At 52.2% G+C, this 23651-nt stretch overlaps 1 protein-coding gene across 7 annotated transcripts in view; it reads left to right on the top strand.

Annotated features, from left to right (window-relative positions):
• The window catches only part of PAX5 (paired box 5), a 139737-nt gene extending 129603 nt beyond the window's left edge, over positions 1-10134 (top strand). For all 7 annotated transcript variants that reach the window (XM_072859404.1, XM_072859403.1, XM_072859401.1 and 4 more), the window contains 2 exons: positions 3028-3114; positions 10058-10134. In XM_072859404.1, coding sequence (XP_072715505.1) covers positions 3028-3114; positions 10058-10134 — 164 coding nt within the window. The remainder of the gene's footprint in view (positions 1-3027; positions 3115-10057) is intronic.
• The last annotated feature ends 13517 nt before the right edge of the window (positions 10135-23651 follow it).

The raw sequence follows: 23651 nt of genomic DNA, 5'->3' as shown, positions 1-23651 counted from the left end.
GAGCTTGACACCCTGACCACTGAGGCATAAAAAACAGAGAATTGGAAGCCTCAGCCTGACAGGCACCGGAGCGTCCCCCAGAGAGGGTCCACGATGTGTGTCTGTGTGTGAGTGTGGGGAGGAGGGCAGTGGGGATGGTGGGGGAGGAGAGCAAGGCAGGAGAGGATGAGACAATGAAATGTCAGCCCGTTCCCACCCGCAGCCCTGCTGCAGCGCTGATGAGCATTTAGAACGCGCTGCCGCTGCTCAGCAGCGTGCGCAGCGTTGGTGCGGGACAGACCGGGACTGTGCAGCCTCGGGAGGACGGGAGAGGGAAGCGGCGGCGGGTGCGAAGGGGAGGGAGGGAGAGCGGAGGGATGGCTGAAAATGAGGGGTTGTCCTGTCCTCGGACGGGTACGTGTGCCGTCCCTCAGGCGCAGCTCTCGCAGGGCTTCAAAGCGGGCTCGCCGCGCGCTTCGTTCAAAGCCTGGGGTGCTACCAGTGCACGGAGGAGCCTGGCAGGCTCCTCTGCACACCCTGCGCAAACAGCCCACAGCAGGGATGGGGTCTGTCCTGCTGTCCTGTCCGCCCTGTCCTTCTGTCCGTGCACTGCACAGCTCCAGGGGAGGATGCGGCAGCGAGACTCGTTCCCATCGGCTTTCATGTGTCGCGTTGGTCAGGCAGAGCAACTTTAGTTTTGTGCAACTAAAACAGGGCTAAATCTCCGCACTTCTCACTGCTCTGTGGGAAGGAAGGGATGGAACCATTGGGACAGGCAGCGTGCGAGCCCCTCCCCATAGAAGAGGCACCCACAGGATGAAGGGATTTTTGTGCGGCACGCGCTGGAAGGAGGACCTGGCCGTGAGCCCTCAAGGACTGGGAAAGATCCTGTCACCCACCCGTGACGTTACCAGCCAGTATGCTGCCCACGCGCTTTGCAGGCTTGGGCAAACACCGGCAGGGCAGAGCCAGGTCCGAGACTTGCTGGAAGCTGAGGGGATTTGGGAACAGGGGGCGAGCAGGGAGGGCTCTGGCTTAGCAGACAGCCTCAGGTGCGGCAGCGGGGAGGCAGAGGAAGGGACCAGAGAGGAGCGGCTGTGTCCTGCTGCCTGGCTGGCAGAAGGCAATGGGGATGCCTCTGCCAGTGGCCCTGGTACCTCGGGTGGCTCCTGACATCTCTTCTGGCTTCGCCATCTTCACCATGCCTTGCTTTTAGAATGAGCACTGTGACAGAGGTAACCTTCAGGTACTGAAGTCATCTGTCATCCAGGACAGGGAGCAGAGTGGAAACCTAGACACGATGTACTTCGCCAGGAAGAAAGGTTTGGAAACAGCTCCATTTTCCATGGCTCATGGTGAATTAATACCATTCCTTAGAAACAGTAATGAAAACCCACTCTGAGCTTGTGCAGAAATGTGGTCAAAACAGCAAGGCATGCCGAGCGTGGAAGCGCTTGCTGCTGCTTGCTTCAGACCTCATCTCACTGCCCTGTCCGTGGGCGCTGGGTTGGGGGGAGGGAGCAGGTCAAGGCTGGGGGGTGCAGCCCTACAGGTCAGAAGGGCTGTGGGGAGCAGAAAAGGGTGGTTCACGGAGACGCGCTGGAGCAAACCAGTGACGGGCGGCTCTTGCCATCAGCACATTCAGCATGTTTACTGGCATCCATACTGGCGTAGGCTGAGAGGCAGCTCGTTTTTACTGAAGCAGCATCACATGGAGACCAAGCTGCACTGGACCTGACTAAATTTTGTCACCAGCCTGCGTTATTTCTGTATTGGCAGAAAATACCTGTGCAGGTGGCCGCAGCGGCTGCCAGGACTGCGCAGCAGGCACAGGCGCTATCGCAGATGAGGGCCCCCCCCGACAGACAGCGCGGTGGGGTTGCGATGCCTTGACCAGTGCATTGCCCCTTTCCCCTGGGGCCAGTGGGTCAGCAACTCGCCAAAACCTGAGCGAGGAGGCCGCTCATGGGCCTGGGGACCCGGTCGTTGTCCCCAGGGCAGGTCTGTGGCGGGGGCCGAGCCTGGGGAGCTGCAGAACTGCCGCTCAGCTGGGGTACAGGCAGCCCCTGGGTTTGGAGCAGGGGCTACGTCAGCACCAAGGACCAGAACAGGCGGAAGTCACGGTGAGCATCTTCTGCTGCAGCCTGGCAGCCCTCTCCTCCTCTTGCCGTAGGAACCCTACTCTTCCTCCTTCTGTGCCGTGTTGTGCATGCATATATCTGTGCACGAGAGAGGGAAAAGGAGAGGAGGAAGAAAGAGAGGAGGAGAATGTCATTCGTGGAAGATTTCCTAATAAATCAGCAGCAGTGTTGGTATTTGCATGGTGGTGGAGCCGGGTGCCCTGCCCTGGGTCAGAGCCCCATGGTGCAAGGCTCTGTCCTGAAGAGCTTGCAGCTGAAGTATGAAACGGAAGGTGACATGTGAAGAGAACAAACAGATGGGGAGAGCGGGAGCTGGTGAGGAGATAAATAGCAGTAACTCTTCAAGCCTCTTCTGTGCCTTTGTCTGGAGGGTTTCAAAGCCATCTGAAACTGATGCAAGCATCCCTCTCCTTGGGTTGCAGTGATGGACAGACATCTGGGACCAAGACCATGTTCTCCTGGAGAGCCTGGAAGGGTACCCAGTATGTAGAAGATTAGCTGGTTCATCTTCTCCTGCCAGCAGAGTGCCTGTCTGAGCAGCCCTGTCCTCATGCTGTGTTTCTTGCCCTGAGGGCTGTAGGGCCATGGAGGCAAGGGCCACTCCCGTGAGTGTGTCCCAGACTCCTCTCCATCCCTCCTCGCTGTCTCGCTCCTGCAGCACAGGCTGCCCGAGAAACTCCCACTAGCTCTGCAGGCCTGGACTGCAATGCAGAAAGGACACGTAAAAGATAACTGCACCCATTTGTTTAATAATTCGCCCACCCGTATTGCCCTTCCTCAGAGAGTGGCCAGCAGTGCTTTTACTAAGGCTGTCGCTGGAGCACAGCAGGCGCTGAACTCCCCCACAATGGTAACTGCGGTCTCAAATCAAATGATCTTTTGTTTTGTCTTTTTCTCTTTAACTTAGGGGGCGAGTTTTCTGGGAGCCCGTACAGCCACCCACAATATTCCACGTACAATGACTCCTGGAGGTTTCCCAACCCTGGACTCCTGGGTAAGTTGCTGTCCCAGCCTTGGGGGCTCAGTGCAAGCTGTGCCCCATTTGCAGTCGCCCACCACTGGGGTGGTTGGACATGTGTCCTGGCACGGTCCTGAGTCCCTGTGCTCGGCCCCCGGGCGGGACTGCAGATCTCCATCAGGGTGTACGAACGCCCTTGGTTCCCTTTGCCAGCAAGAAGCCCTTGCCCAAACCTTGTTTTCCCCTTTCTACCCCCTAAAATCCTCCCAGAGACACAAAGTGTTGCCAGGGGGCAGGTTCCCCCTTTTTTTGAGGGTGAGGCATCCTATTCAGACAAAACTTGGGGCGCTTTATCGGGAGTGCCTGCTTCAGGGGGGTGCTGGGTTGCTTATGGCCAAATGTGAGCCCCGTCACTCCCCACCCTGTTGTTGCTTGCTTGTTCAAGCACTTTGCATTTCTCCCTGACCTCGTGTTGCATTTGCTCCCCAGTTGTGCATTTACCTGATCCATCCCTCCTGCAAGGGACGGCCGTACCCGTGCAGCCTCACTGAGGCCGGCATGGTCCCTACAAGCAGTGGGGGGCAGGAGCCCCGTGGCTCGTGCAGGATCATGGCCCTCATGTGAAGGATAAACATAATCCATTTTACACCACTGTCAAAAGCTGGCCCACTTTGACCTTATATACATGTAGCATGCAGTAATTAGAATTTTTCCCTGCATAATTTGCATGGATGAGGTAAGTAAAATACCAATTAATTGTCATCTCTCAACACAGGAGTAGCATGCCTTAGAGATTTCCAGATTTATGGATGACAGGGCTGTTACATGTGACCTCCAGCAGAGAAATAATTTTGAATTTTTGTTATACTTTTTTCATCCAGTTTCTTTGTTTTAAGTAATTGAGTCCCCATGTAATTGAGCCACCCAGGCTGTATTCATCATGGTTCTTGTCCTTAAACAAATCCTCGGGGAGCAATAGACAGCCTCTGCCTCCCATGCCATGGTGCTGGTATAATGCTGCTATTTGCCGTGCCACATTTAAGGGTTTGTTAGCGCTTCCATCATAAATCAGTGGACAGATCTCCAGCTAATATGGATGGGCATAGCTGCACAAAGCCAGGGGAGTCCCTGTGCTTAAACCCGCAGTTTCCATGGCCACAGCCGGCAGCGCCTGCGGGATTTTGGCTTGGCCATGTGGGGAAGATGCTTTAGCCGGGGGGAAGAGCACACACCACGCTTTCTTAGTTTCTAATTTTGCAACTCCTTTGGAAGCAGGAGAGCTGCTTTAGCAAAGCTCTACTGCATGGACAGGCCTGGGAAGCCAGGTTTTGGGTGGCTTTTTAAATTTTGCTTGCAAACCGGTAAAGAAACTGGCAGGATATTAGAAATGAATGAAAACCCAGCCCCAAGCCTGCCCTTCCCTGTGGGGAGAGGGCTTTTGGCGAGGCTCCGAGGCTGCACACCGCCACGGGGGAGGACGTGCACGCTGGGGCCGCACCGGAGCCAGCCCTGCGCCAGCCTGCACCGTCCTGGGGCTCCGTGCTGCCCGCAGGGATGGGCAGCGGCCCTTCGACTCCAGCAGCGGCAGGCTGTGCCCACAACCTGCTCGGCTGCTCGTTTGAGATGACGGGCTCGTGTAAGCTCTGAGCATGCTGGCCAGGGCGCAGGACAGGGTGCGTCCCCGCAGTGCTCTGAAGCCGGTGGAGATGGGCAGGTCTGGGTCATGAGAAGACTTTAAAACAGAGGCTTGTCAGGAGCCAGCCACTCTGTGCCAGGACACCTTTTACCTGCGCCATTCCCTTTTTTTCCTGCTCGTCCTCTTTTTCTCGTGTCCTTTTCGGATGATAGATTTCTGGGGGCAAATCCAGTCTCGTCTTTGACTGTGCAGGAGGCACACCGTATGAGCACAGCTGAAACGGAGGTGTGCTTCCCGCGGCAAGGCTCGTGTCTCAGGCCGGTGAGAATTTCTACAGCAGTATTTACTCAGCAGCGTGCTGTGAACATGTGTTTAAATGAGGCAAGGGCGAAAAGATTTGGATGCTACCATTTTCCTTCAGAAACTGCAGCTTTATTTAAATTGAAATATTTCACAGTATAATGACAACAAAACTGGCATTTTTTTGCTGGCGGGCATTCTTAAATGTATAACCTTGGATTCCTTGTTTTTATCCTCTTCTAAATACTTTCGATATTTTCAAAATGTTGTGTTTCAGTAAACACAGACTCAGTCACTGCACAGATAACGTTCGATTGCTTTGCGTGTGCAATGACACGGTGATGTGGAGTTGCAAGACTGGAAGTTTTAATGCATCAAAAAGAAAATGAAATGGGAGTTTTTGTTCTGCAGCAAGTCCTAACGTACCATTCCAGTTCAGCCTGGTCACAAAACGGATTGCTGGAGTTTCCTGGAGGGGCATCCCCTTGTCTGACCACCGGTAGTTTTAAAATGCCTGTTCCGCTCTGTTCCTGTCATTGCTGCAGGAACTGCTGAGCTGGTTGAGGGCTGGTGCAGCCTGTACCTCCCTGTGCTGCTCGAATGCGCCATGGGCACCATGTGAGAGCTGGGCAGTGAGGGCTCGGTGAGCTGAACTTTGGGATTCCCTTTCATTTCAAGCCTCCCTGTCAGAAAAGCACCAAAAGCAAAGCTGTGGTCGGTTTGGAAAGGCATTTATTAGACGTCAACATCGTACCACACAGGGCATTGCAAAGGTCCAGGACCCAACACCTAGGAGGGGAAGCCCAGCCCGCTTGCCCATGCCAGCACAGTGCTGGAGGGCAAGGCCACCGAGCTCATGCTCCAAGAGACACTGCGAGCTGTAGACCCGAGCGAGAATGTCTCCCTGTTCAGCTGTAGGCTGCGGGTCGGACACATTTCTTGTGCCCTGCAGAGATCCCGCTCACCTGCAGCTCTGCCTTTATCTCCGGGAGCCTGATCCCGCACTCCCTTCTCGGCCAAGGTGTCCACTAACCCCACTGGTAATTCAGGGCAAGTAGGAATCCTACGGCAGAGCCTTAAAATCCTGCTCCAAGTCTCCTTGCACACCCAGAGGCTCTGTGTGACGAGCCTGAGCACCCGCAGTGGAGAGGAGGTTAATTTAAACTATATCCAGGATGCTTCCACTCTTCTCAGGAGTATACGTGAGTGCGTTTAGTAATGCTCTCCTGAGAGCAAGCTCTGGCAGTATCAGCCTCAAAGCAGAAACCTTGACAAAATTAATCAGGACTGGTACATGGACTGACACAGTTTGTTTTACTAAGTCCCGCTCCTTTCACCGAGATGAAAGTGTAATACTGTAAGCACTTAACAGCGCCTATGTTCAATTAATTCCCTGTGCTGGCAAGAAAGAATTGCACTGCAGCAATCACACCAGCCTGAGACCTGTGAAAGAGGAGCTAAAAGGAGAGATGCTGTGATTTGCAAGTGGCAGGAAGAAAGGATACTTGGGTTGAAAAATTATTTTGGGGGGGAATAAAGAGAATAGGAATAGAGAGAGCTGAGAATGGTGAAAAGACTGTGGTCGTTAGTCCCCTGTCTTTGTCCCGTGAGTATGGAGCAGCAGGGAGAGGGGTGAGCAGTGTCCCCATGTGATGGCAGGACGATGCTCTTGGCATGCACGTGGTGGGGACTGGCTGCCTGGCCCCAGCAGAGCACTGGCTGCTCCCCATCGTCCCGAATGCCGTGCCCCATAGATCTTGCGGAAGGGGAGATGACCAAGCTGCAGTCCTCCAGGGTGGTCAACAGAAGCATGGGCAGAAGAAGAAGTCAGTTCCATGCTGCAGCTCTGCAGCGTCTTCCTACTCTCCCATCCTGTCGTCGGCCGCAGTGGCACCCACACCCAGCTCTGCGGCTGGGGCACGACAGCCTTTGCTGCATGGGCTGGCTCAGTCCCGCCCCGACTGCGGCCGGAGTGAGGACAGACCCCAAGTTTCAGAGGGATGTGCTAGGAAAAGGACACAAACCTTGCCTGCTCGTGTGGCATCTGGCTCGGTGGCTGTAGCAGGTGTCCCCATCTCAAAGCCAGAAGAGGAGGTGGAGAAAGGGGCATCTTTTTTTTTTTTCCCCCACTGTGCTGTGAATGACCTGGAAGTGCTACAGTACAGGGAGGCACGTGGAGGCATACGCACAAGCGCACGGGAAGCAAGCACGTGCGCGCCTGGGGCTCGGTCCGTCACCGCCAGCACGTCCTGGCACACCTGCTGGCGTAGAGTCAGCTCAACACGTGCACGCTAAGAGCGGGTTACAGCAACACAGTCTAATGAAGAAAAACGATTCAATTTCGTGCTGGCTTGTTGCAATAACTTCTTTACCATTTTTGCTCGTCTCATTCGGCTTGACGTTGCTTGCGGCAGGTTTCGTTTGATGTGGCGTCCCCACTCCCGCCCGGACGTGGTCCCTGCACGCTGGCGGGGAGGGTTTGCCTGCCCCGTCGCGGTGCTGCGGCTGCCGGTGCCGGCATGGCGTCATGCGAGGGCAGGGCTTGGAGCCGGTCAATTAGGATTAGACTCAGTTCTTCTGTGGGTTTCTGTGGAAAGATTAGAGAACAAGTAGGCGCTAGAAATGACTGTGTCAAGAAATAAATTGATGATAGTATGAATTAGAAAGGAAAAATGACAGAAGGACGGACAAGTCTGTTCTGGATGGGGGCATGGTGACAGCGAGGAAGAGTGAATGCTTTGTGATGTGATGTTTTCATTTTTCACTTTAAATACAAGCTTTTTTGATTTCACTGCTGAAAGGTGAACTGGAAAAATCAAACTCAGAAGAAGCGTAAGGCCTTTGGAAAGCGTGAGAGAAATATTGGCCTTTGGTAGCCGCACTGACTCAGAACAGCAGCAGAGGAAGAGGGAGGGGGAAAGCGAAGGCCGTGACCCCAAAAAGACCCCCTTTACCCCAAAACCTCAGCGAGTGCTGCATCCAGCTCTGGTGCGACCCACGTGTCACTCCATGGGTCGGGATGACCTTGTTTGGTGCCTCTGGATCCCTTCCCTGGACTTCCCACCCCTCTGCCTGAGCAGAGCTGCTGTGGCTGGGTGCTGGTGCCGGTGCCAGTGCCAGCAGGGACAGGCGTCTCCGCTGACGGTCATGCCTGGGAGCCGGGCACCACCACTCCCTGCTCCCCATCGACCTCCTGGTGCTGTGGTGGGTGAGGACCACAGTTCCACCCAGCTCTTCGTGGGTCTGCGAGGTGTTTTACCCGCAGGTGCTGCAGGAGATGATCCCCAAGGGCTCCAAGGCAGGAGGAGTGGCCGTGAGGGGACATGGACTGACAAACTGGGCACCCCCTATTCACTGGCTACGGAGAACATCCCCAAAACCCCAGCTAGACAGGGCATGCACATTTCAAAGTCTGGTGAGCTGTTCAGTTTGCCTTTGGTCATTGAAGATGGCCCCATTTGGCCGAGGAAGTCTTACATGTTTTTAATTGCTTGAGTTTGGCTGGGATACACACTATACAGCAGTTTATTTTAGGCTACCCATGAGAACAATGTTCACTGACCTTGTGAAGCTTTCCAGTATTCTTCTCTGTGAAATATGGTTCCTGAGGCTGGGGCTCGTTGACCTGATGTCCATCCAGCCCAGGACAGGGGTTGTGGTGCCCTCAGCAGATAACGCAAGGCTGCCAGCTCTGCACTTACGCAAGGGTAAATGGGATCTGCTTTGCCTCCATTGATTATGGCTTAAAATACTTACCTTTTAGTTAATAAACCTAGGTGAGATGGGCTCTTGCCTCAAAGTTCTGCAGACATCTCTGCAAATTCTTAGCCTGGACAATGATTTCATGGACTTTCTTCAATTACTCTTATGTATGGTAAAACTACCCTTCTAGACAACTGGGACCACAGTCCTGAAGCTTGGTTTATCTTCTTTAAACCCAGCCTTTTGCAGCGGGTTTGCACGATATTTAAGTTGGGATGTCTGGGGCACTGGGGATGGCGCTGAGGACAACACAGGACCCCCCCCGTACAAGCTCCTGTGCTGCCGCAGCACTGACTGGTGCAGAAGTCACATTCCCATTGCCAAACCCCATCGTTTCTGACCCACCGGGGCTGCAGCAGCAGAGTATCACATGCTTTGGTAGGACTCTGATCATGAGAAACAAGTTTCTTCTCCATGGCTGTGCTGAGGAGCACATTGCATGCAGTAGCAGATGTTGGCTGAGCTCCGTTTTTCGGATGCGTTGGCTTGTGCTCCCTTGAAAATGAGCAGCAGGAGGTTGGCGATGAAGCCTGAGCTGATTTCGTGACATGGTGCTCGGGACGAAAGCAGCCTAGAAGAAAGAGGTGGGCTTGCCTGTGAGATGGGTCCTGGTGGATCCACAGCAGCCAGATAGGGTGGAAGCGCCCGTCCTTGCAGGAGGTGTTTCAGTTGGTGGGGCTGTCTCCTCGGGCTGTCCTCTCAGGCAGCACGGCTTATTTCACCAGCCCTGGAGACCACTCCAGGCAGTGCACTGAGGCCGGTTTGGGGAGAAGGTGGAGAAAGCCCTGCATGTTGCAATTACACCAGTTGAGCCAACAGTTAACAGTAAATATCCGCGGGCTCCCTCTTAGAGGCTGGCGATGAGATTCTTGCCCTGTGCTCAGGCTTTTGAGCCAGCAGCCCTCGAGTAATCAGTCAAGTTGTTCTGAAAAGCAAAGCCTTCAGCTGGAGGCTAAGAGGAGGTGAGGCCGGGAGGTTCCCCAGTCTTCCAGGCGGAGGCTCCTTGGCCTGGTCCGCGCTCAGGGGAGAGCCGGCGGCCAGCGGCACAGGGCACGCCATCTGAGGAGGGGAACCGGGTACCCTACAGCAGGCAGAAACACAAAGCAACGATAGCGCCGTTGTCATGCAGAACACATGAATGTGCTTTTCACCCTAATTACCCGCCCGTTACTGCTGAGAGCCTGAGCTCAGGCTGGGGACCTCTCTGCCGCCCGTGTTGGCGTGCTGCAAGCTGGCACCTTTCCACCTTTGTCTTCCTCACGGTTGTCTCTCCTCTTGCAGGCTCCCCGTACTACTACAGTGCTGCAGCCCGTGGGGCAGCTCCGCCAGCGGCCGCTGCTGCCTACGACCGCCACTGACGCCGGAGCCCGGGGCGCCAGCACTGACTGCATGCACTGCCGGGGACAACCGCGACGAGTCACCTTGCTGCCACCATGCCAGCCACGCTGCAAGGGAAGGAGAAAGTACCTAGTAGGAACATGCTAATTGAAATTTTGCTCTTTAAACTTGGTGAACTGATTATTGTTGTATTCTTAAAGCTGGTCGTGATGACTGGGTCTCAAATCAAACAAAGAAACAGGAGGAAGCGGTTCTCCTGACGCTCTGTGTGATCAAAAACGCGCAGTAGCTTCATGTCTTTTGCAGCCGGCTGGCTACTGCTTTAATCGCCTGTGGGTGCCATGGCTGTATCTGGGGATAAGGAAGAGATGTGAGCAGCCCCCTGTGGGGCAGCTTCCTCTTGCTGCACACTGAAACAGGCTGTGAGACTCAAGGCAATTTTCTTTTTTTCTTTTTTTTTTTTTTTTTTTTTGTGGCAAAGAAAAAATCAGTCTGCTCAATTTTACACAAGCACCACTGTAAATACTTGCTTGTTTGTATTACTATACGAATGGCTTAAGCATAAGCAGCAACACTGTACAAATATGAACTCAAAACGCATCGGAAAATGTGTTTTGAAACTGGTGCACTGATTCAAAGAATTCAGTAAGCTTTAAGCAACTTTGAACCAGGTTAACACTCATCATGGCTATATTTCAGGCTGATATTATTTCTGTATAGAGCATCCTATCTGACAGTCATGTGTGATCTTGCTATATGCTGGTATCAAACACATGGGCAACTGAAGACATGGGCAGTTTTGTGACATTTTACTGCTTAGTATTCATTTATGTTCATTTGTCATCATAATGAGCACTGAAACAAATTCTCTGGTTTCAAGTTAAGCAGCATCCAAGAAGGAATTCCTAAATAACAGTTGACACTTATGTACATCTCAATAGGTTGTGTGCTAAAACCCAATTATGAACACCCTGAGAGGAAGGGGGAGAAATACCACAGTAATAATTTTTGTTAAACGGACGTATCGAGCGGGGCGTACCGAGCACAGGGGCGGCCACGCGCGCTTTCCAAGGCAAACCGGAGGGGAAGGCACTCGTTTTGGGGGTCTCTGCATTTCGGTGAAGGCATTTCAAATTCAAGCCACCGTAGTCCAGACGTGCACCGGGGGGATTTTGCCCCCTTAATTCCACATTTCTTCCCTCCCACTCGGAGAGGGAGCACTAATAGTGACATGTCCTTCGATGTGCGGCTTCCTGGGGCTAACGAAGAGAGGAGAGCAGCTACAAAGGACCTGCTAAGCAGCTGCACCAATCTCTGCCAGTTCATGGAAGCCAGGAGAGCTGCTGGTTTCCCCCTGCAGCCTCCCCCTGCCCCAGGCCGAGGGGCAGCCAACCTCAGTCACGCACTGATGGCAGGCCTGGCCCTGTCCCCTCCTCCTGAGGGCAGTGGAGAAGCTCCCTGGCCCCGGTGAGATGAAGATCTGGCTGTAGCCTCCTTACTCCCGACCTGACCATCCTCGCCCGCCCAGAGCAGCAGAGGCACTGCAGGGGGTCCTGTCGGCGCTTGCCTCTGTGTGTCCCGAGGCTGCAGAAGGGCTGTTGGTGTTGAACCTGAGATGCATTCCCATGGATGAACAATCAAGTACAAATCCTTGCTTCCAGCTGTACAAGCATTTCTCTGAAATGGCAGCTCCCGAGTTAACACTCCTCCCTCTGCTCCTCCCTCCCCACCTCATCGCTTGTGCTGCGTGTCCGGTGTCCTTAGTGGCCGCTGACCCGTTGAGAAGCTCCCTCTCCAACTCCAGTGGCATCTTCTCATGCTATGGAAACACAGCCATCACTTCCAGGCAGATGCGTTCGGATCCTCAGAAGCCATGAAGGCACCCAGGTCCCACTGGCTTAATGATGTTTCAGTGAGATGTTCACAGAGTCCATCAGGGGTCCTGGCTGAAGTCCTTCAAACTGCATCCCTAACCTATAAGTAAGTTTTGTGACAAACTTACCGGTGAGAGTCCTGCTTTTCATCTTTCAGCAATTAATAGCTGATACACACCCGCTTTTAACTGAAGACAAATAGCAGCATGGACAATTTACAGAGGGAACCTTCTGAAGCATTACTTTGGTGTCGTCCCTTTCTGAGCACCCTGTGATCACTTGCGTCCTGGTGACAAAGCTGCAAAGGGCGTTTCTGTCGCTGGACAGTGGCTGCGTGGGGACTCTTCATGCCTGCCCCGGGCCAAGGCGTGCGCGTTGTCTGCGCCCTGAGCACACACACCTTTTCCGTAGGCTGGGGAAGGGATGCGGCTGTCTGGCGCCTTGGCTGAAGAGGAAAGAAATGAGGGTTTGACTGCAGGCAGTGAGGGTGCAGGTGATGGCTCCGGAGCAGAGGTGGGCTGAGCTACACCGGCTACCGAGACAGCACCCGCTCGGTGACCAGGCTGGGCTAAAATGAGTCTGTCTGTCTGTCTGTCCAGTGAGGGGACAGCAGCTCCTGTCGACAGCACGTGGGTTCTTCACCCACTCTGCGTACTGCCCTGCAAACACGTTTCTTTTATTTGTTTCCTCCGTGGCATGGCTTGTGTGATGTGTGCTAACTCAGCAGACGCTGAGAAGACCAAACACGAGACTCGGGCAGATGTTAGCGTGCTCAGGCCGGCAGCGCTGGCAGTTGGGCTGGGGACTTAGGCAAGGCATGGCAGGCGTATTTCCCCTGAAGGATGCATGGATGCTGCTGGATGAAGTGACCCGAGGTGCTCAGAGCTGGCTGGCCCTGTGGTTTTCATCGGGACTCCCTGAGGGTGACCCTCGGCCAGAGCCGCTTGCCGGGCATGGGGGTGGGCCCCGTCCCGCTGGCTGGGTGTGCCGCGGGGACGGTGCGGGCGCGCAGGCAGCGTGCAGGTCCTGGCCGGAGCCGTGGAGGGGAAACCCCGAACTCCCGCCCTTGCACGCGCAAGGCTGGCGCCTGTGCCTGGCCCACCTCCCAAAACACGGCAGCTGGGCTCACTCGTATCTGCTGGGGCTGCTTCCCTGCCAGAAAGGCCAGTAAGGGCTGGCCCGTTGAGTAGGCATGCCATACTTCTGGAAAAGACACTTCTTGACAGTACTTTCTGCTTTTGAGAATATTTTGCCTGGGGTTTACAAACTGCTTTCCTCAGGAGGCCTGGACTTTCTGTCCGTAGTCTCCACTGGGGCAATCCTCCTCCTCGGGGAGCTTCTTTGAAAGGTGCCGCTGGCAGAAGGAGGTCTTCTGGGGACGATGGAGAGTCATCTGCTGCTGCCCCCTCCTCTGGTCCCTCTGCGGCAGGGAGGGAGGACCGCTGCCCCGGCCCATTTCACAGGGGGCTCGCTGGGTGAGGTGGGAGCTGGAAGCAAATGTCCCCTTGGGGCTGCAAGAGGGGAAAGATCAAGACCAGCACAGGGGTTTGCGGTGCCCTGCCAACCTTTTGCTCAGGCGGGATGCCCCTAACATGGCGTATCATTACTAGACCCTTGCAGAAATCAGCCCCATAAAGTGCCTTTAGGTAGTTTCAGCACTGAACTCTGTAATATGCTTGGCTAGGTGGAGGGTTTTCCAGTAGTATGCGCTCCAGCAATAAATTCATCAGGTACAGCCTGAGAAATGAAATCTGAGAGATGGAGAGAGAAAGCGCTGCCGTAAGACTAAATCAATGGAGGCCATGAGCCAGGATTACATGAACTGACTTGTTGAGGAAACCCTTGGTCAAACGGTGTGAGAGTGTGACCGGAAAGAAGACATAAAACGCTGTGGGCATTGAGTTTGCTTAGCATCTGTGTCCGAAGGTTCAATTACGGAGGCATTATCGTTAGGCAGCTCCACAGACTTGCAAAGCTCAGGATGTCTCAGGGCCGGATCTGCAGACCAAAAGCTTTGTTTGTTCGCTGTCAAATCCGAAAATGCTCTGGGCTCTGGGAGCATGGGGCCACAGAGTGCATGTTGATTCAGAGACGTCCGAGCAGTGCTCTGATCCACGCCGGGACCGCAGGCAGCGGGGCAGCCTCGGTGCTTGAGGCACTTGGAAAGGAGACAGCAAGGGAAAAACAGCACCAGGAAAAGAAAAAAGGAAAAAGAAACAGGCTGAGAGGTGGTTTTCAGAGGAAAGTCTGTCTGAGCGGGGAGGGATGGTGCTGGCGCACCCATCACCCCTCCTCGGCTCCCTGTGGCCGAGGGGCGAGGGCGGCACAGTGGGCTCACTGTGCCGGGTGATGGCAGCCACTGGCTGTTGATAAGTGCTGTGCCGTGCCTGGTCTTAACTGATAGGGTTGTATTCCTTTTCTTATTTTCTTTAATTTACCTACTCTATATGTCCTTCAGCACGGAGGAGGGAGGAAGCCATGTTACGGTGTCGCTTATTTCCAGCCACGAGTACCCGTAGCTTCAAAGAGCCGTGGCCCGTAGTGGAGTTAACTTGCGTGGCTGCAGCTGGCAGCTACACGGCTGCGACCGCGTGTCCTCCCCGGTGCTGTGCTCTTTCCTGCATGTGTGTGCTCACGCCTGTTGCCAGCAGGACACGTGAGGCCACGGCCACGACAGGTAGCACGGCATTAAGCTGACCCACCCTGTGACTCTGTCCCAGCAAACACTGGGAAAACCTGCTTTTTCTTCTGGATTCACTGAGAAAATGACGTTAGAGGGCCAACAGCTCTGGAGTAATGTGCCCTGCAGCCTCTCGCCAAGCGTGCAGGCAATGGTCCTGTACAGGCGTTAGCAGTCAAAGCCGGGTCGGGCAGCTTGCACCGACACAGGTGCTGGGCACACGTCCCAAGCCGTGGCCACCACTGCTCTGGGCCAAAGGCAGAGCGCTTGGTGGCGGCACAAGGCTGGGGACGCCGGCCGGGGAGCCCTGTTGTGTCCCTCAGACCGAAACCCACTCCCGTCACAGATACGCGTTACCACAGCATGAGAAACACAAATATCCGAAAGGATCAAAACCAGTTAGCATGGCTTTTCTGGTGGAGCTAACGAGACTTGATGTGCAAACACCGAGTGAAAAGCACGTCAAAGAGGTGCCTGGTGCCAGGATTGCTCGCTTCGGCATCGCGGCTGGCGTAGATGTAGGCTCCAGCTGTGACCTCCGCTCGCTAGTCCTGCGGGAGGGCTGACGCAGTGGAGGAGCTCCGGGGCAGGAGCAGACTGAAGGGGCTTGCAGGACACTGCCGCAGCACGGCAGTGCGGGCGGGCGTGCATGCAGAGGTTGACGTGCACACGTGTGTGTGTGTGTGTGCAGGCATGCTTGAGTCTCCCAGACCCTGGGGAGGCCACGGAGGGGTGGACCCGAGTCCTGCAATAGCCCTGGCCACCACCCAGCCGGACCCATGTGTCCGGGGTCTTCCGCTCTGCCCTGTCGAAGCGAGATGGGAAAATGGCCAGTGGGCATTTAGACCTGTCTTTCACTTCGCTCAGCCTCGTGTGGGAAGAAACCCTGTCCTGGTTTTTCGCTTTCTAGTGGCCTTTGTACATTCTGAAATTACAGAAACTCATTTCATTGCAAATGGAATTCCTTTCCAAGAAAAAAAAAGAACAGGCTTTTTTTTTCTTAGAGACAAACTACTTTGTATTAGGGACTTTCAGCATCAAAGAAATACATATCTATTGTATCCACCAAAGTCTGCAATGCCTGCATTGAAGCTTACTTCTTAAAAAAGAGAGGAAAAAGAAAAAAGAGGGAGAGAAATAAAAGCCTTCTCCCCTTGAAAAATACATACAAACAAAAAAAAATAACTTACAAAAAAACTCGTAAAAATAACTGTTGAATTGCCTTTGAAAGTAGGGGATAACATCTGTTGCAAAACAGATGAAAAAATGCTTCTTAAAATGTGTATGTTTTGTATTCTTTTTTTCTAGTAGGAAAAGAACAGACTTGAAATCTTGGTGTTTTTTCCTTAGTGCTGTGTGTTGCTTTTGTGTGTTATAATATTTGAATGTAATTACAGCAGTGCCAATTTGCCAAAGATGTCGAACATTATTTTGGGGTTTTGGTTTTGGGGTTTGTTTTGGGGAGCAAAAGGGGAGGTGGGCTGGGGAGCGGGAGTGCTAAGGCATGGGTCAAAAGGGAGGGGCCGTTTGAAGTTTTTTTTCATTTATTTGTTTTTTTAAATTCTTTTTCTTGTCAATACTGAAATTTGTGATTTTATTCTAAGTTAAATGGTTGACTGCAACACTTTTTATTTTTAGATTAGTTGAAGAAACATGCAATAAGATTGGCGTAGTTCAATATCTGTGTGTCTTTTCATGAGAGTGACTGTTACTTGTGGACATTTGGTTTTATGTAACCTTTATGTGAGATAATTATTTGTAAATATTTACCATAATTTTATTGGTTCCTAAAATAAAAGTAATTTTTTTAAGTTCAAAAAGCCTGCTTTCACTCTTGTTTTCACCTTGTGTCCTGGATCCCTTGGAAAAAATACCAGGTGGTTGCATTTGAAATGAGGTTTTGGGGGCCCTCATGAGAAGGCATCCATCACGCAGGATTTGTGGCCAGAACAGTGTTGGTAACGTGCCAGTGTTTCGCGCTCGCTGAGCAGGCTTGCACGGCGTCAGGGCTTTCTCTGCTTCTCTCTCTGACCTCAGCGAGCAGCCTGGGGGTGGGCAGGGGGCTGGCAGGGGGGATATCTGACCAAAGGGGTATCGCACCGTGCGGCGTTGTGCTCAGCAATAAAACTGGGCGGAGGGAAGTTTTCCAAGTTTCCCCAGCCGTTGCTCAGGGACCGGGTGGGCACCGTTGCATCAGTTGCCTTTGCATCACTTGTTTTGTGTTTTCCTTCCTGTCTTTCACTTAGTAAAACTGTCTTTACTAAGGAACTGTCTTTACTCAACCCACGAGTTTTCTCACTTTTGATCTTCCTGTTCTCTCCCCTGTCCCGTTGTGGGGGAGTGAACGAGCGGCTGGGTGGATGCTGAGCTGCTGGCCATGGTCAACGCACCATAGTGATGTACTGCTTATAATAAACATTAACATCAGTTCTGACAGTTAACGCCCTCTTGGAGCTCAGGAGAACGGGCACAATGCCACTTTATTTCTGTGTCCCAGTACCATACATTTCAGTATTAAACTTGAAAAACAGAACTCACAGAACTTTCCACAATTCAGCAAATAATTGTAGATAAATAAAATCACAGACAATAGGCAGAGAGAGGCAGAATTCAGTCAGCCAGCAGCTTGCATCCAGTATCTACTCAACTCCCAGCAGGCATCATTTCTGGGAGACACCTGCACTGTCTGCTCCAGCAGCAGAAAGCAGGGATGCTTTCATGCACTAGTATTTCAGAGTGGAGCAGATGTTCTTGCACTTGACCATGCAGTGTCACAGCATGGACTTAAGAAGAACAAGTGCTCAATAATCAGTTTTCTGGAATTGCCAGATTCATGCAGCAGCACTTGCCCAGCCAGGCTGCACTTCCCGTTTGACTCAGTGTCCCTCTCTGCCCATCTTGCTCCTCTCCTGCCATTGATGACCAGCTGTTCTCCCTGCACGGGTGACCGTGCGGCTCTCCGGAAGGCACGGCTTTAGGGAACAGCCCTTCACGTCCCGCACCCTGCACGGACTGAAGTGACATCTCCCACCTCATCACTGCAGGCTGGTGTTTGCTGTCCTCTGGCACCCACCAAGGCACGGGTGCCCTGAGCAACCCGGTGTCACCGGAGGGGGTAGGAATCCCCTCTGCTGCCCTCTGAGCCAGGGAAACTCAAGTTCTCGTAGGCAACATGCGCTGGCGGTGATGCCTCCTGGGGAGGAAGAAAAGCCCTCAGCCCTTGGGAGCCCGCTGCATTGAAATGGACAGCTCACCTCCCAGGCAGCAAGACCCAGAAGTGGGTCTGCTGCTCGGAGACCACACTCCTCGAACGTCCTCCAGCAGGGTAAGTTCAAGTGCAGCTCCCAGCACTTCATGAGGAGGGCAGAGGGGTGGATGAACCCAACCACCTTTCCCTCCCAGAGCCTGTGCCAATGCCCGGGCAGCCTTTAGGGGAGATTCACAGCACTGCAGCAAAGGGACTTTGCAGAACTGTCAGTTGGTGACACCACGAGCCATGTTGTGGCTGTCTTCTCCTTGCAACGAGGTGCAGGTGGCAGGGATTGCTGTTCCTGGCTCTGTTTTTCATACTTTTTGTACTTCTGCTGTCTTTCAGCCATGCTAGGTTAAGAGAGGAGCAAATCGTCTGTCCTGCAGCAGGCAGGCAGTGCCCGTTCCTCATTAAGCCCTCCCACGTCTGAATGTGAAATGCCACGTCAGCCTGCTGGCAGCAGAACAGTGGGATTAGACCTGACAAAATTGCGGTGAGAGGCGCGGGATCCTCCTGTCTCTCCAGGTGTGAGGCCCCATACCGCTCTGTTCAGTGAGAATGCCCTTCAAGGATGCAAATATGGTTTTAGCTCAAGCCTCCATACAAATGGCCATTGTTTAAGATGCCCAGGAATTGTCATTTAAACTTTTAATGAATAGGAAATGAAGACCCTTGGTTAAGCAAAGGAACATCTCTGTCTTGTAATAGATTTTGCAGACAAGGGCAATATGCAGGCCAGCCAGGAAAGTCAGGAGCAGAGATGGCGGGTACACAGGAGCTGGTACAAAGAGATCAAAGTGACAGCCCCTTTGCCAGGATTCCTGCAGTGGGCCATGATGGCTATGAGCAGGAACATCTGGAAATAATGTCACAGACAGCTGGTGAGAACTTGCAGCTTCTGTCTCAGGATTTCATGACCTATTTTCATTCTCAAAAAAACCCCAAAGACTTGAAATGCCCTAGGGAGAGAAGAAAATTCTTTGTCTGTGTATGCACTGTCTTGGAGCCATTAGGAAGCATCCTTTAGGGCAGCGTTTCCAAAGTGGTGGGGCTACTGACCATACGCGAACGGTGAATTGAAAAGTGTGCTCCAGCAGCCATCCAGCTGGATGGACTTACCTCTGCCTGCAAATGTGGTGATTCTCACTCACTCACCCCTCCAAAGGCTCTGCTGGACGACAGGCTTTGAGCACACCTGAAACTGGATCCCATGCCCTTGCTTCAAACTGGAATTTGGAAGTGTAGCCAAAGCTGCAGAGGCAAAGCTTGTCACCATACACATGAGAAACTGGCCCACCCACAGCAAAACAGGTAATATTTGTCAGGCTGCAGCAACATCAAACTCAAGTAAAGGCTAGAAGCTCGAATTAGCAATGGGATGTATTTTGCAGAAGCATCAAAAGAATATGAAGAAACGGATTCACCACAGAAGTTCCAAACGGTATAAATTTATGCATCATGCTGCATAATCTCCTCTGTGTGTGCTACCAAACTGACACAGCTGCTCTGAAAGGGCAAGAGCCCTGTGAAAGGACTTAGAGGAAACCTTTCTTTCAGGATGATTTTCTTACGTGGAAAGGTCTTCAAATCTGGGCCATTTACACAATGCTTCCAGCCACAAAAGTAGAGGTGTTGTCAGTGTAGGGCCACAGAGCATCTTTAGAGTGGACCCTGCCCTCCTCCCAAGGCTGCACCATCTCACTGTCACACACTGCAGGGCAACATCAGTGCACAGAGTGAGAACCCACCACGTCCCTGCCCTCCACCATCTGGGTTTCAATCCCCTCAAACAAAGGAAAAATCTCCCACTGGGTGAAACAGGGTTGAGGGAAGATGAAGATCACTTTGCCCCAGACATTTGTAGGGGGTCCACAGGGTTAGAGCATGGAAAGAGAATGAGGCCCTTGAAAGTAAAGCAGCAGAAAATACTCCTCTTTGAGTCAACAGGACCTTAGTTTGAGGAAGATACCGGAAAGCTGAGAGGGGTCAGAAGAAGGTTTTGCCAACACTCAGCAGCAGGAGGGTGGCTGCTCCGACAACCACCCTCCACAGAGCAGAGCCAGGAGCAGGTGGGAAAAGGGGAACCAGAACTTGGGTACAGACCAGTTGGATTCTGGTACCACCAACAGAGTTCACATGCGTAAGCCTCCTCTCTGGCCATAGCCCCAGATTCTGTGTCTGGGTATGGTGGGCTGACCCTGCCAACAGCTAAGCCCCCACCCAGCTGCTCACTCACAACTCCTGCAGCAGGATGGGGAGGGAACAAGAAGGGGAAAAGTGAGAAAAACTCATGGGTTGAGGTGATGACAGTTTAATAAGAGAAGCAAAGCTGTGCACACAAGCAGAGCAAAATAAGGAGTTCGTGCCCTGCTCTCCATCAGTGGGCAGATGTCCATCCACTCCTAGAAAGCAGAGCCTCAGCACGAATAGCCGTGTTTGGGAAAACCAACGCCATAACACTGAAGGTCCCCCTTCCTCCCTCTTTCCCTGAGCTTTTATTGCTGAGCACGACATCATGTGGTGTGGGATGTCCCCTTGGTCAGTGGGGGTCAGCTGTCCCCTGCCAGCCCCTCGCCCACCCCCAGCCCACTCGCTGTGGGGCAGAATGGGAGAAAGAGAAGCTGTTGACACTGTGCAAGCACTGCTCAGCCATAGCTGAACATCAACAACCCAAAATACAGCCCCGCACAGGCTGATATGAAGAAAATTAACCCCATCCCAGCCAGGCCCGGTGCAGCGGGTAACGCATCTGGGTCGGGCTGAGAAGGATGGTCCAGCCACCCCTGCCATCTGATGTCCCTGTTAAGCCTCTGCCACCTCACAGCACTGGGAAAGTCACACCTGATAGGAGGCTGCTAAATTCTGGCTCCTAACTCTATTAAACCCATTGTAAACAGTCCCTGATAACACTTTAAAATAATGGTCCATTACGGCAGCAATGCTTAATTAGAGTGGAACTGACAAATGGAGTCATCATGATTAATGTTATTATAATGAATACATCTGCAATTTGGTAAAAGACACAGAAATGTCTGTCTTCCCAGGAAACCCTCAGATACAGAGAGTGTCTTTTATATTCATACGGATATAGTAATTCCTCTGAAGGAATCTCATCGTAATTTAGCATGAATTAATGACCATTTATCACACTGTGTTACCCCATGCAGCAATTTATCTAAATCCTATATATGCAATGTAGACTCTTATCTAAGAACACCCAATAATGGAGAAATCCTTTGAAGAAATACATTTACTGTAGATCATTAATGCTCAGTGTGCTAAGTGGCCTTTAAATTAAACTAAGTTAAATAAACTCTTCTTTAATATACCAGTGTAACTTTTTCATTAACAAACACATTAAGGTCTTTTTCATTTACATACAGCTGATGCAAGCATATGATACTAAAACGTTCAATTAGCAGAGCAAAATGTAATTCACAGTGTCTATATGGTAAGAAAAGGCAGGAGAAGGCAAGGGTTTGGCACACCAGCCTCGTGTCTTTGGGTATCTGCATGCTGGTCCTGCAGGAACTTGCAGTAGGTTTGCCTGTATAGCCTGGCTCTGGGGTGTGCCAGAAAGGTCGTTCCTTGCAGAACGGCAATAGCTGCCAGGAAGGGGTAAAACCCGCAGAGGAGGTCCTGGGGCACACCGTTTTCTATGTGGGCAGAAGTCATCCAAGCTGCTGTGCTCGCCTCCCTCCACACATACCCTGGGACCGATGTGACCTGCCATGGGTGCTGCTCATCGGGGCACCATCTGTGCCCACATTTGGGCTTCAGTTCAGTTTGCAAACTGGTTTTAATGTGGCTCCACTGCTTTCCTGGGGAGGGGAACTGGAGGTGCATACCCAGCACACCCCAGCCCCGATGGGGACACGGGCATCACGCCGGAGAAGGACTGCGGCCGCACGTGGGGCAGTCCCACCAGCAGCCACCTCCACTCCCAGTGAGGAGCACTTACATGGGCACGGGGACTCCTGCTTGTGTGCCAGCCCCATTCCTCGCACAGGGACTGCGGGGAACCCTGACAGCAAGAGCCCTGCGGGTCAGAGCTAGAGGGGGTCTCCTCTGTCCCAGCGACGAATCCCCAGAGCAGCGCATTGCTCATGTCTCCCTAGCAAACCTGAGAGCCTTCGCTTACAAGATGCTCTTGAAATAGACTCCGACAAAACTTCTACAATGGTGTTTACCTTGATCATCGTGTTCAAAACATATTTACACAAGAGTCTGCCTGCAAGATTTCTGATGTGACTGCAATCTTCACTAGGCATTTTTAAGCAACAGTAAGAAAACTTCTCATACAGGTGGAGGAATAATCTGCCTTCATTCCTGCCACCTGCTTTCCATTTCCCAGTGTGCAATCAAGAGAAAGAGAAGCAATGGCTGTTCTTGGCCGGAGGAGAAATCCCAGTTAGTTAATGATATTTTGCTGGGAGTCACTGGCAACTTACTGACTGGCTGGTGCACCAGTGGCAAATGAAGGCAGGCATGCAAAGGACACACAGCACAGCAAGGGAAAAAAAGGGCTGTATCCCAACACTTAGAGCTGTATGGCTATTACACGTTAGGCTGGAAAAATATCAATCTAAACGCAGCACAGCAGCCTGTTCTGTGTGAATTCTGGTGGACAAGCCCGATGGTGAAAGAAGAGCTCCGAGCATGTTTAATTGGCGCTTGTGAAAATGGCACTGCACATATATCCCTGTTTGCCTTATAAAACCCAATTTAATATTTTCTTTATGCAAAATTCTCCTAAAATCTTTCATCTTTCTTGTCTCTACACACTACTTTGAGAGGCTGTTTGCTAATTTGAGAGGCTGTTAAATAAACCAGAAGGTGCAGGATTGTTTGGCTCAGCGACTGACTTCAGGACCATGGGTTTAAATTCACTGACTAAAAAAATCGCGCTGATTACCAGGCTATAAAAGGTGCAAAATTAAGTACATTTAGTGTGCCTGCTCAGGGGGAAGGGGAGGTGCAAAAGCTCTTGAATACCAATCAGAGAAACCAACACATAAAACAAGGGGAGCATAAAACTCCTGGAAAATGGATTGTTCAGAGCGGGAAAAAAAAAAAGGAATAAAATTTTTATGTCTGAGTTTCTCTGCAACAAACAAATGATGACAGTGGTGGGAGCTCTCCTCTGAGAAGACCACACTGAAATGCCTGCATGAAGAGCATACAGCCCTGCTTCTCCCTTGGCTCTTACATTACAGATACTAAAGGGGAAGTCTTTGCTCCGCATGCCGCCACCTCTCCCAGCGGTGCCAATGGAAAGTGCGCTCGCACCCACGGCAGCCTCCCGCTTCTCAGGGCAGCTTCCCTCCATCCCTCCGGTTTGCCACCAGCCAGCATGCAGAGGAGGAGGAAGAGGAGGAAGAGGAGAAAGAGGAGAGTTTCTTGTGGCAGAGCTGTTTTGGTCGGTGACTGCAGGGTCTTGCCTGGTGGATCCTGCTCTGCACTGGGCTCTGAGACAAGGCTACAGAATGAGCATCTTCTCCTAGAAAGGGTTCAGGATTTGGTCCCTTGGTATTTTGGGAGGAATTTGGTCCCTTGGTGTTTTTTTGGGAATGGCAGGTTGTCTGGTTGGTTCATTGGTTGATATTTTTTGCAACATATTTGTTCTCATAGAAGAATTTTAGCAGTTAGGGAAGTGAGGTGGTGTATCTTATCCTGTGTGTTAAACACAACTGTACAAAGCTTTTGTAAGCAATATAGGAATTACCTAAACCA

This window comes from Ciconia boyciana, chromosome 4 (assembly GCF_034638445.1).
Source record: "Ciconia boyciana chromosome 4, ASM3463844v1, whole genome shotgun sequence".
Classification (NCBI taxonomy): domain Eukaryota; kingdom Metazoa; phylum Chordata; class Aves; order Ciconiiformes; family Ciconiidae; genus Ciconia; species Ciconia boyciana.
The sequence above is the reverse complement of the archived record's forward strand: the minus strand, read 5'-3'. Positions and strand labels throughout refer to the sequence as shown.